The sequence below is a fragment of the Heteronotia binoei genome, chromosome 3 (genome assembly GCF_032191835.1).
Source record: "Heteronotia binoei isolate CCM8104 ecotype False Entrance Well chromosome 3, APGP_CSIRO_Hbin_v1, whole genome shotgun sequence".
Lineage (NCBI taxonomy): Eukaryota > Metazoa > Chordata > Lepidosauria > Squamata > Gekkonidae > Heteronotia > Heteronotia binoei.
In genome coordinates, this window is record NC_083225.1 from 82,290,824 (window position 1) to 82,309,799 (window position 18,976).

General features: G+C 37.1%; 1 protein-coding gene across 3 annotated transcripts in view; it reads right to left on the reverse strand.

Annotated features, from left to right (window-relative positions):
* Positions 1-18,976, reverse strand: part of DMD (dystrophin) — a 1,885,017-nt gene that overhangs the window by 991,511 nt on the left and 874,530 nt on the right. For all 3 annotated transcript variants that reach the window (XM_060234097.1, XM_060234096.1, XM_060234099.1), the window contains 2 exons: positions 16,407-16,559; positions 15,354-15,536 (listed from right to left, as the gene is read on the reverse strand). In XM_060234097.1, coding sequence (XP_060090080.1) covers positions 15,354-15,536; positions 16,407-16,559 — 336 coding nt within the window. The remainder of the gene's footprint in view (positions 1-15,353; positions 15,537-16,406; positions 16,560-18,976) is intronic.

Here is an 18,976-nt window from a genome sequence, read left to right on the forward strand (position 1 = left end):
AATTTTAGCTCTGAACCTAAATATTTGGAAGACACTTTAATTAAGTGAAGAAAATGAACTTATCCTACACCCATCTTACATCAGCAAAAATGATCTGCTGCAGAAAGCACAAGAGATTTAGCAGATTAGTAGGTTGGATCCAGCAGAAGATTCCACAGAAATCATTAACAAAACTAATTTTTCTCTCCTTCTATAATCAGTCTGCCATTTTCCCCATTATATGAGAAGTGAGAGACCCTCACAAGAAAAAAGTGCTGCAAAATGGAGCTTGAAGCAATAAGGGAGGAATCAGGATAAATTGCTGCATCCCCTGCTGACACAAGTCATAAACTGAGAGAGAGAAAGAGGCAGTTATACTTAATTTCTCCTAATCCCTACAGCACCCCATTCTGAGGTGCATTTTACTGGTGAGGTCCTCCCATTCTGATAAGAGTTCGGGGACAAATGGCAAGCTGTTTGTAGTAGTCAGAAACAAATCTTTTCCACCAGCTCTGCCTGTGAACTCTTCCACTGCATCCAATATATTTAAATGCATTTTGCCCTAAATTCTAAAAAGAAATATCATTTAATAGCAATTATGGGGGGAAATGTAGCACTTTATATTAACTCTACATATTAATTTTTGTATTCTTTTGGAAAACATACGTATTTGCGTGTGCAGCAGGCATTGCGCTGTTTATGAATGTTTTGTGCATGGCTTCTTAATATAAAAAGATTTCCTGAGTAGCTGGAGGTTCTTCAATAATATGTTGCAACTAGCAATTGCTTGTTGTAGGCTTTTATTAATTCCCTTCTGGGATAATAGTGTTATAGAAATACGTTAGGAATTGGTACTTGCTTTAAAATCATTTTATAGGATATATCTGTTATTTTTTCCAATGAGAAAAAAAATCATATTCTTAAAATGCATCCGGTGAGAAAAATATTTGATCGAGGTAGATATCAGATACTGTGATAAATATATATATCACACTATAGTATTGAATTGATGAAGTTGATTTAAAGAACTGCATGGGGGGATGAATTAAGATTAGGCAATTCCCTTTCCTAACATTATCATATCCACCCTTCAAAATATGTAGAAAACAAATGTTCTAAATTAAGTAGCAACATAAATGTATTATTTGTTGGGTGCATAGTATATTCTCAAAAAGGAAATCTGAGAGGAATCTTAAGGATATGAATGTTCATGTGTCATCTTAATCTCATTTTCAACAGTTGAAAATCCATTTTGCTAGGCTGATGCAATTCTATGCATGCTTATTCTGAAGTAAATAGTACATAGGACAGCAGTCTTAATGAATATTCAGGAACATTTCTCTTGCTGTTCCAATCACTAATTGATTTGAAGGTATATGTGACACTGATTGAACTGTCTTGATTTATATGATTTAATTTGTTTCACTACTCACATAGGGGGAACAATTAAGACACATTGGATACTGTGGGCAAGAGGAAAAAAAAATTAGGTCCGATCTGTAAAGTTACTTTCAATCAAAAATTGCACAATAATTCCATAAATAGAAAACTTGTAGATGTTGATGATGCACCTCACTATCAGGTGCTTAGTAACTTGCATTATTAAAGATAATGGTATTTTGCAAATGTGCATCTGAGACTCAATTCAGATTTCCAAATGAATCCAGGATTTGGAGAACAGTCCATAGGGTTATACACTTTCCCACCCACCTTCTCTTGTATTATAATAGTTATTAGCCCAGTAAATTTAGGATTTACTTCATTTGTAGTCTGCCTTTCCCACTGAGACTCAAAGTGGATAGCAAAATATACAAATCAATCCAATTACATAGCATATGATATAAATAAACAATGCTATAAGATTGGATTATAGAAAAAAAATACAAATAGCTGCAAAATTGGGTGGGAATATTAGGGATTTGCATGCAAGGATGTGTTTGTGCACACAATAATGCACCCTTCAACACGTTCTCTAAGGATTGGTTTAATTTATAATTCCAAACCAAATTTAAGAGATTCCCATAAAGCAGACATTTTGGGCTGTCTTTATTGCATTGCTTTGATATCTTTACTCCACTGGACACAGCAGATAAGAAATGCTTTCCAAACTAAAAGAAGACATCCAAATAAGAATGGAATTATTCCAGGAAATGTTTAAATCATGCCATGTGAAATTGTCATAGATATAGCTTACTAACAGGATGGATATTCTATGCAAGACAAATTCCAAATTATTATAAACTCTGCAAATCAGTCTGCACACAAAGAAGCTAAAATACTGGGATGGTAATTTATTATTATTATTTATTATATTTGATGAATCGCCCTATCCTGGCCAGCGTCAGGCTCAAGGCAATGTATAACAGTGAAATCAGTATATATATATATATATATATATATATATATATATATATATATATATATATATATATATATATATATATATATAAATCAATTACATTAAAAATTACAAACCCTGATGGCATCTTATTCAGTTATTGGATCACATCAGGGGTGGAGGGATCCCCCCAATAGGAGGTGGAGAGGAAAAGGTGCCAGCATGGCAACCATCGCTATCCTCATGCAAAGGCTTGGTGGAACATCTCTGCCTTACAGGCCCTGTGAAACTGTAAAAGATCCCACAGGGCACTGATGTCTTCTGGCAGAGTGTTCCACCAAGTTGGTGCCAGGACTGAAAAAGCCCAGTCTAAAACCTAAGCAGTACTGCATTATGTAAGTTTAATTATCAGTCTTTTTATCAACTAACCACACACCCTTTGACTTTTCTATTATGAATGCACACTGTGTATTGTTTATAGCATGTAGTAATTGTGAATGATTCTAAAATGAAGGGCTTTACAAAGTGCTGAAATCTCTAGGGGACATCAAGTACCTGTAAATATTGAAATATATCCCACAAATGTTGAGAAAGCTATATAGTTTATATCACTGTAGCAGAGCTTCTACAAGAAGGAAAGTGAACATATTTAAAATCCAATTTGGCATTTATGTTAACGTATTAAAGGAGCAGTGTACTGTATGAATGGAGGAGGAGGAGGAGGAAGAAGAAGAAATTGTATTCATGTCCCGCCCTATACTCTGAATCTCAGAGTCTCAGAGCAGTCAAATTCTCCTTTATCTCCCTCCCCACAACAGACATCCTGTGAAGTAGGTGGGGCTGAGAGAGCTCTTACAGCAGCTGCCTTTTCAAGGACAACTCTCATGAGAGCTATGGCTGACCCAAGGCCATTCCAGCAGCTGCAAGTGGAGGAGTGGGGAATCAAACCTGGTTCTCCCAGATAAGAGTTCGTGCACTTAATCACTACACCAAACTGGCACAAAGTTCAGTTACGAAGTTGAGCCCCTAGGGCTCTTAAAACCTCATCCATATTTTCTACTTCCCATCTCCCAGCAGAAGTGTTCATTTAATAAGTGCAACAACGAATGGTTTTGAGATAATGCAGAATGTGGAGAAATGTGTATTTTGGATGTCTTATACCTCATAAACTTATTAGTAGATGTTGATACTATTTCCCTTCATTAATGGTCAGCTTCATGGATTTTTATAGCTTTTTGAACCAACTCGCTGACATAAAGTATATTGAACCTTATAAAATACTGGTATTTTAAATGTTCCTGGATTCCAATATCAGTTTACAATATTCCAAAACAAACACCTTATTGGTATTTTTCTGGTATCAATTCAGCTGAATACAGGTCAAAGGATCTGTTTAGGCTACATATATAACTAAGTACAAATATATATATATTTGGAACAGAGAACTCCACACCACTTCAGCTGGTGGGCTCCTTAAGACATGTCTGCATGTGGCAGGGAGAGACTTCCCTGACACATGCAGATTATGGGGCCAGTTTCTCATGCACAGGTGTTTAAACTGCTTGTCAGAAGAAACTTCCAAGCTAAATCTGTGTGGTATGGGCAGAGAACTCCCTGCCACACTTAGTTCCTGGGGCCAGCATTAATGCTTGCCTTCTCTGGCTATGCAACTCTGCAGTGAGTGAACTCCAAAAGCATTTAAATGCCTTTAGAGTTCACTTGTGGATTTGTTCAGACCCCCCAGATACTTGATTTTACATCATAGCCTATGAGGTCTATTGACTGTAATGGTCCCCATAGGGTGTAATGGAGCCAGAAAATTCAGTAGACATGATTATTTCCTAACTCCCAATACCATATCAATATTTGGATTCAGGAATGTCAGAAAATACCAATATTTTCCAGGTTCAATATACCTTGAGTTAGTGAGTTCATTTTTTTGTGCACATCCCTAGCTCCATGGAGAATCGAGCCAGGGGTATATGGAGCTCAGGGAGTGTTTTTTGAGGTAGGCATAAAATTTGCAGTATAGTGGCTGGCCCCCCTCATCACCTCTCAAGTTCCAAAAGATTGAACCGGTAGGTCCATAAGAGGGTACCCCCCATCCTCCATTGTTTCCAATGGAGGGAGAAAAGGCATTGTCACTTTAAATGCCTGCCTTCTCCATACCACCCGCCTCTATGGCAAGGGAATTTCAAAGGCATTTAAACGCCTCCACTTGCTGCAGAGTCACACAGATTGGAGAAGGCAGGCATTTAAAGGTACTATCCCTTTAAATACCTGATTTCTCCAAGCCACATGACTTGGTGGTGAGTGAACTCTGAAGGCATTTAAATGCCTTTGGAGTTCACTTACTGTGGTATTGCATGGCTTTGAGAAGGCAGACAAGCAGTGCAGGCTTGAGGAGCCTACCAGGCAAGGCACCATGAGCTCTCGGCTCCTGCCACCCCAACTGCTCCTCTCCTTGGTATAGCTAACCCAATTAAAAGCTAGAAAAATAGGCTTTTATTTGGGATCAGCTATATTGATAGCTGAATCAGATCCTTTGATCTGTATTTGGCTGAATTTGTTGTTGTTCAGTCGCACAGTCGATTCTGACTCTTTGTGACCTGAATTAATACCCGATAAATACCAACAAGGTATTTTTTTTACTCTGTTTATACCAAACACATAACCCTAGTAAACTATATAAAAGCTATGAGAACCAACTTTCAGTATGAAAGTGAAGAGATGGTTATGGAAAACAATTATTTTACAATATTCTGCAAGATAACTATACTGACTTTGATGAAAGCTGATCACATCAGTAAAGAGAATAACAGTAAGGAACAGTTTGATAAATTCAGATATATTTACATAAGCTACTTAACTTGAGTATCCAGGGCTTTTTTTTCTGGAAAAAGAGCTGCCAGAACTCTCAAGACAGAATTGAGAGAAACACATAGGTGCCCCTTATGAACTTTTAAACATTTTTTGTTGTACACTATTCACAGTCCTGCAGGGATTGGCGGGTCCATAAATTTAATAAATAATAATGCTTTAATAAAGAAATAATTAACTTTTAAACATTTGTTTGAGAATTTTGTTTCCACGAAGAGGTTCCAGAACTCCTGCCATGTTCCCCCAGGAAAAAAAAAGCCATATGAATATCTTAATTACAGTACTTGAAACTTTCAAAGTAACTGCATTTCAGAACATCCTGAAAAATTGAACAAATCTGCTGAATCTTTTCCAAAACTGTATGAGAAATTTGTTCCTAAGAAATCTACAGTATTTAACAGAAATGTTCTTTTCATGCACTGTTATACTATAACGAAATGAGAGCTGTCCCACTTGAATGAAGACAAATTCTAAATCTTCATAATGGTTGAAGTTAAAGAGTATATTTTACCTTAGGGTCCATGAAAAAGGTAAAAGCACTTTTAAGCAGTCATTGAATTTCCTCTCAAAAGAATCCCTACATTATACATTGATGCAATTTTATGTTACTAGTAAGCTAGTAAGAGATAAGACATTTCCAGTTCAGTGTTTATTTCAGTTCAGACATTTCCAGTTCAGTTCAGTGTTTATTTTTATTTATTTATTTTATCAAATTAATATTCTGCCCTCCCCTGATGGGCTCAGGGCGGCTCAGTGTGATCCATACATTCATTCTTCTGGGTACTCTCACTGTATTACATGAGATGAAGGTAGTAATAAACAGAAAAGGACAATTTGCCATTAGCTGGTTCGAAAATTCCAAGAGGTTGCTCTTCAGGAATGCAATATATTTAAAAAACTTTTTTTAAAAAAATCTACTATAATGTATATAACACTTCTTTCCACCCATTACTGTAATTTCAACTAAACCATTTTTTGATGCTTGTCAAACAATTTTTTTTAAAAAAAATCAGGACATTAAAATGATTAGAAAAGACTATATGGCTCTGGATCAGAAGGTGAAGGAGCCGAAGTGGCTCCTTAAACAGCTCTCTAAACTTGAGAAATAAAAAAGACTCCTTTAAGAAATAGAAGGAGAACCAGTTTGATGTAGTGGTTAAGTATGCGGACTCTTATCTGGGAGAACCGGGTTTGATTCCCACTCCTCCACTTGCACCTGCTAGCATGGCCTTGGATCAGCCATAGCTCTAGCAGAGATTGTCCTTGAAAGGGCAGCTGCTGTGAGAGCCCTCTCCAGCCCCACCCACCTCACAGGGTGTCTGTTGTGGGGGAGGAAGGTAAAGGAGATTGTGAGCCGCTCGGAGACTCTTCAGAGTGGAGGGCAGGATATAAATCCAATATCTTCTTCTTCTTATAACCAAGGATGAATATAAACAAATCACCAGTGCTCGTAGAGAAAAAGTTAGGAAACCTAAAGCTCAGTATGAGCTTAGGCTGGCCAAAGATGCTAAAAACAAAACAAAAGGTTCTTTTCTTATGTTCAGAGTAAGAAAAAGAGCAAGGACATGGTAGGCCCATTGCGAGGGCAAGAAAGTTAAATTTTAACAGGTAATGAAGAGAGGGCGGAACTGCTCAATTCCTACTTTTCCTCAGTCTTCTCTTCTGAGGGAAACGGTGCTCAACATGGCAAAAACAGAACATATAAGGAGGGTATGAAGTTCCAACCTAGGATCAGCATAGGGGTAGTACATAAACACCTAGTTTCTTTAAATGAAACTAAGTCCTCAGTGCCAGATGAATTGCATCCAAGGGTTCTAAAAGAGCTTGTGGATGTAATTTCTGAGCCTCTGGCTATTATTTTTGAGAATTCTTGGAGAACAGGAGAGGTGCCGGAAGATTGGAGGCGGGCGGATGTTGTCCCCATCTTCAAGAAAGAGAAAAAAGACGATCCAGATAACTACCGAACCGTCAGCTTGACGTCTATACCTGGAAAAGTTTTAGAACAAATCATCAAATAGTCAGTCCTGGAACATTTAGAAAGAATGGATGTGATTACTAACAGCCAGCATGGTTTTCTCAAGAACAAGTCATGTCAGACTAACCCGATCTCTTTTTTTGAGAAAGTGACTACCTTGCTGGATCAGAGGGATGCTGTAGACATCGTTTATCTTGATTTTAGTAAGGCTTTTGATAAGATTCCACATACTATACTTGTTGACAAGTTGGTAAAATGTGATTTGGATCCTGTTACCATTAGGTGGATCTGTAACTGGTTGACAGATTGAACCCAAAGAGTGCTTGTGAATGGTTCCTCATCCTCTTGGAGAGGAGTGACAAGTGGAGTGCCTCAAGGATCTGTCCTGGGACCTGTTTTGTTCAACATCTTTATCAATTATTTGGATGAAGGTATTAGATTTACAGATGATACTAAATTGGGAGGGGTTGCAAACACAGAAGAAGACAGAAACAGGATACAGGATGACCTTGACAGGCTAGAAAACTGGGCTAAAATCAATAAAATGAATTTTAATTTGGATAAATGTAAAGTTCTGCATTTAGGCAGGAAAAATCCAATGCCTGGTTATAGGATGGGGGAGACTTGTCTTAGCAGTAGTAAGTGCAAAAAGGATCTAGGGGTCTTAGTGGATCATACACTGAACATGAGTCAACAGTGTGATGCGGTGGCTAAAAAGGCAAATGCAAATTGGGGCTGTATCAACAGAAGTATAGTGTCCAGATCACGTGATGTGATGGTATCGCTTTACTCTTCTCTGGTAAGACCTCACTTGGAGTATTGTGTTCAGTTTTGGGCACCACATTTTAAGAAGGATATAGATAAGCTGGAACAGGTCCAGAGGAGGGCGATGAAGATGGTGAGGGGTCTGGAGACCAAGTCCTATGAGGAAAGGTTGAAAGAGCTGGGGATTAGCCTGGAGAGGAGGCGGCTGAGAGGTGATATGATCACCATCTTCAAGTACTTGAAGGGCTGTTATCTAGAGGATGCTGTGGAATTGTTTTCTGTGGCCCCGGAAGGTAGGATCAGAACCAGTGGGTTGAAATTAAATCAAAAGAGTTTCCGGCTCAACATTAGGAAGAACTTCTTGACTGTTAGAGCGATTCCTCAGTGGAACAGGCTTCCTCGGGAGGTGGTGGGCTCTCTTCCTTGGAGGTTTTTAAACAGAGGCTAGATGGCCATCTGACAGCAATGAAGATCCTGTGAATTTAGGCGGAAGTGTTTGTGAGTTTCCTGCATTGAGCAGGGAATTGGACTAGATGACCCTAGAGGTCCCTTCCAACTCTATGATTCTACAATTCTAATGCACTTTCCCCATTTACAAAGTATGTATGCCTAACAGTACAACTCTATGCATAGTTACTTCTTTCTAAGCCTACTGAAATCAATGGGCTTTCACTGGAATAATTATACACTGGATTGCACTAAAAAATTTGACAGTATGCTTACAGTAAGCCTGAATTTTACTATTTAAAAAAACCACATCTCTATTTCATTCTTTTTTATTCTGTTTTTTAAAGCTACAACTAGCTACACACAAAGACACACAGACACACATACAAATGATTAAATACTACTAAAGAAATGATGAAACATTCTCTTTATATATCAGTAGATGTGGTTTTGATATTTCAGTTTCCACCCAAATCTTCTACAGTGGTTTTAAAATGGTGTAGAGCTTCTTTGAATTTCAGCTTTTTTGGCAAAAAAGATATAAAACCCTTCAATTTTCTTTCTGAAGAATGAGTGTATTCATTTTATTCATTCTTATTTGTTTTTACATAGAAACAAAATATTTACAACCATTATTATAGCCAGACTACTACTAAATACTTATTATTCAGTAGTCACTCCCCAAGTTAATATGTGCATTATGACTTCCCTTCTGGTGCTGCCTGTGACTTTCACTAGATGATTGAAATGCAAAAGCTTTCTCCAAAGGGAGGGTATATTTGTCCATTTGGGCTGCAGTTATAGCCCACCAAACAGCAGATCCTGATAGTCATGCCATATTCAAATGAGCTATATGCATAAGATTTGACAGGTAGAAGTAGTGAAGCAGTGCATTTGGACTACAATTAATTCACGTAAAATTATTTTTCTCATACTAATTCATCTTAGAAAAGGAAGCAAAGAGCAAGTATTGCTGATACTATTCTGCAATCATGACTGAATAAATTGAATATATTTTACCAGGGTTTCTACTTTAAAAGGGGTAAAATTCAGTGGTAATCTATAATAACTAGACATACACTTTTTGTCATCATCATCCCATAGGAAAATATAAGATGATTTGAAATCCTCCTAGTTAAATTTGGAACATTATACTTGATTTTCTACCTTGTGCATTCCCTATAGTATAGAAAGGTTACAGAAATTAAAATAAATAATAACAACTCTAGTTGGTTGTAGAGAATTCTACAGAGCTGCATGATGGCTCTTTAGTGGTACAGCCTTCACATGCTATTTATTGTTGCTACAAATTGGAATGTGTAGTGCAGTTGTTTCCTAATATGGTTATCCGAACAATATAACACCCAGAGGGGGAAAAAACAGACATTGTGTAGTGTACTACTGTGTACTACAGTTTTTCTGACACAAAGTGAAATACTGTGATTATGAAAACACAATAGCATATTCCTCACTATACTGATGCACTATAGAAGGGATCCTCAACCTTGTAGAACCTATGGGTCCTTTTAGGATTTTGAGAACAGTTAGTGAGTACCACTAACTGTCACTTCTGATGTTCTTATTAGAGGAAGGCCTCAGCCTCTATGCCTTGCTGTTGCCCTCCTGTGTGAGATGGGATGGCCACTGTGTGAGATGGGATGCTATACGAGATGGACCACTGGTCTGATCCAGCAGGGCTCTTCTTATGTTCTTATCAGACAATGGCCCCAGGTCCATGGGGCTGCAAAGTTGGACTCCAGTGTGCAACTGAACAACCAAAGTGAGTACCACTACAAAGGAAAGCCAGTTTGCTGTAGTGGTTAAGTGTGCGGACTCTTCTCTGGGAGAATCAGGTTTGATTCCCCACTCCTCCACTTGCACCTGCTAGCATGGCCTTGGGTCAGCCATAGCTCTGGCAGAGGTTGTCTTTGAAAGGGCAGCTGCTGTGAGAGCCCTCTCCAGCCCCACCCACCTCACAGGGTGTCTGTTGTGGGGGAGGAAGGTAAAGGAGATTGTGAGCCGCTCTGAGACTCTTCGGGGTGGAGGGCGGGATATAAATCCAATATCTTCTTCTTCTTCTACAAACAGTGGTTATTACTGAAGCTGAGGCCAATCAAAAAATACTGGAAAATTCCAAGGCAAGTGTTGTCCTGTGATAGGTGCAGCTGTTTCCAAATGGATACTCCCAGATGCCTCTTGGGCTTTCTGAACACCTTCTGTTCCAGTGAGGTGGAGGAAAGTCTATTTGATTTGAGGATGGAAGTGAACACCAGGAAGCACACAGATGGGCACCATGGTACCCATCAGCACAAGCTGACGATCAATACATGTTATAGCATGTTCATCTGAAAAAACCCTAACAAGAAGATACTTCCAGTAAGACAGATTGCAATGGATTGTTGATCATTAAAATGTCTAGAATCCTACTGTCTTGTTGTGTAGTTTATATTGGGAAGAAAGAAAGGATTCTTGTTACTGTTGGAAGAATAATTTTAAAAGACAGTTAACAATAAATGACAATCTTGTTTTTTAAAGCTCCCTGAGTAGACATTTTTGTTAACTGTTATCTTTTTAAAATTCACCAACATATCTTTGTTAAGGACCTACACTATGTTCATCTGTTAAAAGATTCTCAGTTTGGAACTCTATACTGAACTGAGTAGAATTATGAAATCTGAATGGCACATTGCAATTCAATTGTAATAAAAAAATATTTTGAGTAGGAAAATAACCTCATGTAGAATTCATAGATGTTACAGACTGGAAGAAAAAATACTTAATTAAATCTTAAATGTTGCATCAGAGTGTACAAAGGCTACACATTTAAATTGTATTTATTATCATAACCCCTGGAAGCTTATAACACCACTCTGCATGTATGAACACACTGCAGACCAACAGAACAATTAAAATTCTTGATTTGGCAGAATGATGCAAAGCATTCATATCTAAATGGAACGGCTGGAAGAGAACAGATTTCATCCAATTTTTTCCTGTTGCTTCATAACACATCATATTTGAAAGAGGATGGATAAATTATATGGCACTGTTTCAAACAGAGGTGACTTGATTACTCAAACTCACCTGCTTGGTCACTCAGTTTCCTTAAATTCAGTGCACACCTGTGTCTACAGAAAGCTAATGTTAAGACACTGTTATTTGTTATATAAATATGTAAATACCCATTTTACATTTGGGCTATAAAACAAATTATGCCCTGGCTGTGGTTCACCAGTAACATCTCAGTATTCTTGCACTAAAGACAATTGTTTGGTTGGGTTATTATTTTATTTCTCTTGTTTGTAACAGATGAACAAAAGTACAATTTTGATACAAATACAAAGAGAAAACATTTCTCAAGAGGTGCTCTGAAGATATTCTGTACTGGCTTCTATTTTGAGAGTCAGTTTAAAAACAGACCTAATTAATGAATCACTTGTAGTTGATTAAGTTGAAAAAAAATACATAGGTACTTTTTATCACATTGACATTTTTTATGATTGGAAGAAGATATTGGATTTATATCCCGCCCTACACTCTGAATCTCAGAGACTCAGAACCGTCACAATCTCCTTTACCTCTCCCACCCCCCCATCTAAGCAGTTCCATAAACTGATCATTCAGATGTCTTGGGATTTCTCAGGAGGGGCAAGATAATGATAGATATATTGGTAGATATATAGATATCTAGGTCAATCCCAAAATATAGATATGTAGGTCAATCCCAAGAATGCTTTTCTGGGAATAAGTCTCTTTGAATATACCTAAACAGGATTCTGAGTAAAATTTGAATCCAGTGGCACCTTTAAGACTTTGTTGGTCTTGAAGGTAACACTAAACTCAGACTTTGTTCTATTGCTTCAGTCAAATATGGCTATCCACCTGAATCAGGATTCTGAGTAGATTAATTTAAGATAGCACCATAAATAATCAGTGAAGGCCATTTATCATTTTGTAAACATTGGATATTTTATCTTCTCCTTTCCTAATGAAGGCAACATGCCTGGTACCCAAATCCTGAGCATCTCTGCTAGTAAATCTGCCTGCAACAGGTTCGCGCTGTTTGTACTAACGTAATGGTTAGAATATTTCAATGATGCTATGGTTGGTATATTACATCAATATTGCTTGTTTGTTAAAGAAGCAAGGTTCCAGGATATCAGATTGCTAAGGGCCTTGATGGACCAACAGAATGATCTGATTATATGAAACAAAATACATGGAAGATACATCACAAGTCTCGGTAAATGTGTGTAGGGCAATCCCAAATCATATTATCAGCGGAAACTACTTCACATGTTTTCAAAACATTTTGTTCCAAATGTGTTTTAAACTAGCATCTAAGATACATTCTTGTTTTTAGTGCAGCATAAAGCTTGATGGATGAATATAGTACTTGAAAACAAAACATGCAATTAATGATGGGGTTTGTATGTACTAGATAAGGTAAATTAGCTTGCTATTCATTTCTTCCCTTATATTCAGATTATACAAATAGGCATTAATGAGAAAAAAAGGATGGCCTCAGTCCAAAGATTTACATAATAAGAGAGTGAATCTCTTACAAACTGGAAAACGTGGGCATCTATCATTATCTTGCCCTCTTGAGAAATCCCTTAAGACATCTGAATGATCAGTTTATGGAACTGCTTAGACAGAATAGTCAGTTTGATCCAGCACAGGTAGAAGATTTTGCATAATTTGTGCACACAAAGACCTCCTGCTGCACTGCATTCTTGTGGCTCGCAAGAAAGGGTTAGTGTTTTTAGATTACAATTCAAACTGGTTGTTTGAAAAACCCTCTCTTAGTCAGAGTTTTGAACAACAGGATTTCATTTACTTCCTTCTTTTTTCTAAAGATGAACAGTATATTCTATAGATTTCTCTTCCAAACATTACTAATGACACTGGACACAGATTTCCAGAATGAAGGAACAATGTTTTCCTGGATATTGGTTGATATGACTTCTAAGAACTTTTAAGCAGCCAACTACAATCACTACATTCAGGTTCAACAGCAGTGCTTGAGTTTGTGGGACAGACATGCCTCTGTCCAGCTGTAAAACAATTTTTTCAGTGCCAATATGTGGGAAATAGGTAAGTGTTTAGTGGCCATTTTAAATATCATGTATAATATTTTACTTAGTAATAGAAAACCCAACAGGGTGTTATAAATCAACAAAGTTCTACAAAAGTGAGTATTACTTAAATTTCAAAACTGATTGAAATTTATGCTGCAGCTTTAATTGCTGTGTTAGGAATGTGTTTTGCCAAGTGGCACACTCAACTAGACAAATGGCACAAAGTCATGGGGCACACAGTCTTTTGCTCTTTGTCTCTTGCTTATATTAAAAAAAAAAAAATCACTTTCCCCTTTATTATCCGCTTGCCATTTCAGAGAATACACTAGCAGGAGAAGAAAGGAATCCTTTGTGGTACTTTCTGTAATCTCTTCTCTTGCCACTCCACCAAAGTTGCTTGTGTGGCAGTTTTGCACCACAGGGATGGTCTTTCGAGCACCAGTACCACATAGCCAGTGATTGCTGGTTGCTGTACTACTGCTGACGTAGTACAGCAGTGCTAGTACGCCTGGATCAAGTGCCCTAGCTGAAATTCTGTGGTTTTATATTTTCAGGTAATTAGTGAAGGAGTGTCATATAAGATATATGTTTCAGTGCTTCAGAAGAATTGTTCTCACATCTGTCTGTTAACTCTTGGATTTATATGCTAATTTGCTGCCATTCACAGGTCTTACCAACTGCTTTAATCCAATCTCAGCTATACTTATCACCCAGTAACTGATGCATTTTGACTCTAACTATTCCTGGCAACTAATTTCCCCCCCACCTATATGTAAGGTTTATAGTGTATCTAATGAAGTGTGCGTGTTCATGAAAGCTTATACCCAGAATTAAACTTTGTTGGTCTTAAAGGTGCCACTGGATTCAAACTATGTTATATAAGATATGTTTACTTTTATCCATCTTTCAGGATTTTCTTTTGTTTTGTTGTAGCTTGCTGATTGCCATGGCAGTTCTTACGTAAACTGAAATTCAGGAAAAAAAACTTTTAAAATCACCTTCTAAAACATGTCTTAAATTTTAATAGAGCTATATACATAATAATAAATCCTCACAACAGCCCTGTGAGGTAGGGAATTTCTATATGTACAAGAGACAAAAATGCTAAGCCAGAGATCCAGTGAATGTCATATATAATACAATCCTTACTGACTACATTTGCTTTCATCTCTTTCTCTGTGGAAATGGAAATAAAAACTGAATAATCACTGCATTTTAACAGAAAAGACCCTGACTGCATCTTTTATTTGAAAGTACAATTCCAGTAAAATAGATTTTGCCTCCCTAGAGACATAAATGAAAGCTCAAAAGTGGGTCCCCAATATATTAGTAAGAGGAGATGTAATTGACAAGCATTTTACTGAAAAATTATGACAACTTAGACATTATTTGAGTGGGCTGAACTGTTTGGTAGACAGAAGTCAAGATCAAGTGTAAGCAGCAGGAAAAAAAATATGTTGCACTTTCCTCCTAAATGTGTATAGACTGAACATTATGATAAATAAAAGATAATTAGATTTTGCATGGGATGGCAAATTGAAAATACGTATTTCTGAGTCACAATGTTTATTGAACAAAATAAGGTATGGTAAACTGACAGGTTTAAATTGGTAATGTCATGGGGGGGATGAAGCAACAGAAACCAATATGTATTTTTCATTAATGCCAAAAATTGGGTGGTTTTTTTACCCATTTGTTATTTAATTAAAGGATGTTATCCACAGCAAATCATGTACCACAAAATCTATATTGTACTGCAAAATAAAGTAGTTTCATTTGCTGACCAGAGCCTTAGTCATGTTGGAATAGCACTGGGAATTCTTATTGTTATCAGGGTTCTGTTAGTATCAGTAGTTGCAAACATATATGTTTGCCAGGAACAACTCACAATTTGTGCATAGTTGAGTCTTCGAAACTGAGCAAATTTGCTCTCAATATCTCGCCAGCGCTTGCTGAGCTGTATCAGGGTTGGTTCCACTGCTTTTGCAGCCCCATCCTTAGACAAGCGATCAGCTTGCCTCTGTACCGCATTCAGGTCTTCTTTCTTCTTCTCCAATTCTCGGTCAATTTCCTATTGAGCAAAACCAATACATGGCCCAGGAAAATTAGCTAACTAGAGCAATCAACTCCTAAGAATTAACATTAAAGTTCTTCTAGATTTTCCCCTCATGATGTTGTTACAAACAAACAAAAAAATTGCACTTACTTTAAATTTTAGTTTACATTAAAACAGAACAAACAGAGGTGAGACTTGGATTATCCAGCAGGTTAAATTTAGATAGTTAAGTGACTAGCATATTTTGGAAAGCTGTTCAAAGCAGGCCAAAGACTAAGTTTTTCTTTGTGTAGTGTGGAAGATACTTGGCTCACTGTAATCTACAGGAATCATATACTAAATACCCATTGTGCTTGTCAGTTTCATAGCTAGAGGTTTATTTGTGTTTTTAATAGCTTTTGTATACTATTATAGAAAACGCAACAGAGAATGAAGCAAAAAAAGACGATGCAAAATAAACAAGGCAATTTTTTGAAAACATGTAAGCATTCTTTAGACTTTAGACAATGATGTATGAATATGTTCTGATGAAAATGAATGAGCTAACATGAAAAAGAGTTCATCCATATACCGATAAGTCATTTGATCATCTGGAATAAAGATACAGAGTCAGTTAATTTTTTTTTCTAAAAAACAGCCGGTATTTTTTTTAAAGATAGTACATTTTACATATGCAAAAAACCCCCAATTTTGTTAAATTCACTTTTTGTTTTGTATGATACAGTATTCACAAGAATTAGAAGACCAGTTTTATTATCAGAATAAAAGAACTGAACTGCTAACATTCTATGGATTAACACTCTGACATATATAGAAATACATATATGCATATATTAATCTTTCTTTTTGAAAATGAATGCAACTCCACTTTTAAAATGGCATTACCTTGAGCTTCTGCTCATCTTGAGGATCTGGAAGGTTTGCTAATTTTTTCTCAATATCATCCAGCCACTTCAGCAGATCATCAGCCTGTCTCTTATACTGATACCACTGATGAGAAATTTCCAAAGCTTTTTTTCTTCTTTGAGATCTCAGATCCTGTTCACAGTGCACACATTCATTAGAATTATGATAAATGTCTGATAAAATGATGTTTGTATGGATATCTCTCTCTCACACACACACACACACCTGCAGATATTAAAATATATATTTAAATGGATATAAAAAGAACCAATAGTCTAGAATTAGAATATTTCTATATCTTCCTTCCCATTGTGGCCCACTGCTTCCCCTGAAATGCTACTCTTGAGCTGCCAAGGATCCTTAAAAGCAAGACATGGAAGTCTTCAGCAGAAGAGGAAATTGGTGAAAATTTTCCAATTCTTTCCACTAAAATGCTCTTCGATGAACAGAAAATGCCCATCAGCTAGAATCCATTAATTTTAAATTTGTTTATGATTAAATTATCTAAGCTACATTTGTACTATATGCATAATATTGCTCCAGGGCATTTGGGGAGGGATGGTGGCTCAGTGGTAGAGCATCTGCTTGGTAAACAGAAGGTCCCAGATTCAATCCCCAGCATCTCCAACTAAAAAGGGTCCTGGCAAATAGGCATGGAAAATCTCAGCTTGAGACCCTGGAGAGCTGCTCCCAGTCTGAGTAGACTATACTGACTGATGGACCAAGAGTCTGATTCAGTATAAGGCAGCTTCATATGTTCAATAAGCAGGGAATCTTCACTAATTATCAATCTATAAACATTGTTTCATTCAAAAATGTAAAAGCATTGTTTAAGGACATATTTCTACTTTGAATAAAATGCTGATGTTGCAACATGCTTGTGAACAGTTAGAGTCTTTTGTAAATTTAACTCCAAATATATATATTTTTGAGATGGTTAGCTGCAAATATTTATTTATGCAATTATTTTATTGGACTTCTAGTTCTCCCTGTCCTCCACAGCAAGGCTCAGGATGGGAAACAACAAGTTAAAAAAATCATAGATTGTTAAAAAGGATTAACACAGCAACAATTTTTTTTTTAAATCAGATGGCGACTTAGACACTAATAACAAAATTATCCAATGACATTCTGCCACCCTGTGCATCAGTGGACACTGATACAGTGCCAGAGTGGAAGGCAGAGATTACTGGAGGGGAAAATTTAGATGGAAGCTTCACTGCCTCAGCCATATGCTTGGCAAAACGTTTCTGTTTTCCATGCCCTGTGGAACTGAATCAGATTCTGAAGGGCCTGGATCTCATATGGAAGGGCATTCCACCAGGCTGGGGCCAGATCCGAAAAGGCTCTGGCCAGGATTGAGGCTAGACAAATATTGTTAAGTTTGAGGACCACCAGAAGATGATGATGTTTTCTTTTTAAAGACTTTTTTTAAAAAAAAAATCTTAAAACATATGAAGAAACTTAATAGCATTATAAAATCTATCAACTTGGTACCAGTAACCTGATACCTTATAACTTGCTAACATCAAACCTATTTGGCAAATATGAAGATATTCATAGAATGTAATGTTCTCGGGGGGGCATACCAGGAGAGATATTATTAACATTTTGTGTACTGAATGGCTACTGAAAATGCAAGTTTGCTACTAAAACAGGAATTCAGATACATTGATCAGTTAAAAATTCTTATTCATTATTATAAGTCTTATCATTGATAACAATCATTTTGATGGCTGTTTCCAAAGTTTATATATGAACATTATGACCAAACAAAATGCTTTAAGTAATTACAAATTTTTGTAACTGTTACAATGTTTGTACAAATTAAATGCATTTTCCATTCCTAACAATTTAAATGTCAAATATGTGGTTTGAATTTGTTTCAACCTTTCAGTATTTTACTCCATTGTATCTTTCAAGGCTGAATGCCTTTATTGGGTCACCAAAATTGGAAAAAAATTGATCACCCAAGTCCTTGTAAACATAGCCACTAACAATCTGATCAATAGCATGGATTTGAATGCCATTTTACTATAATTTAAGACACTATAGCTTTGTATAAGGTCTTGGCACAAAATATGAATTGCATATATACCAATTGCACACAAAGTAAGAAATAAGGGGGGGGACCCTATACACACAATCAAGGGGAAATGAAGGCTGCTAACAGATGGGCAGTTTGGGGCAGTTGGGAGGTGTTCCGAATTGGGCCAGCTCAAAAAGAGCCACCCTGAAGCTTCCACACACTTCCCAGTGAGGTGGCCCCATCCCATCTGCAAGGTGACTTGGCACATTCAGACGGGGAGGTGCCTCAGAAACCAGACTGCTCTTTCTCTCCCCTGAATAGTCAAGCACTTGTCCGCTCATGCGTTCAAGCGCTCTGGTTAGGTTTTACATACCAGAAAGAAAAAAAGAAAGTCAGAAATGGCTTGGGGCAGCTTAGTGGTTTCACATTGCCAAGGTGCCTCCCTTGTGCCCTTTCACTTCCAGATGCCAAGGAGGTGACTGGTGTGTGGCTCAAATATTTGCTACCACTTCAACAGTGG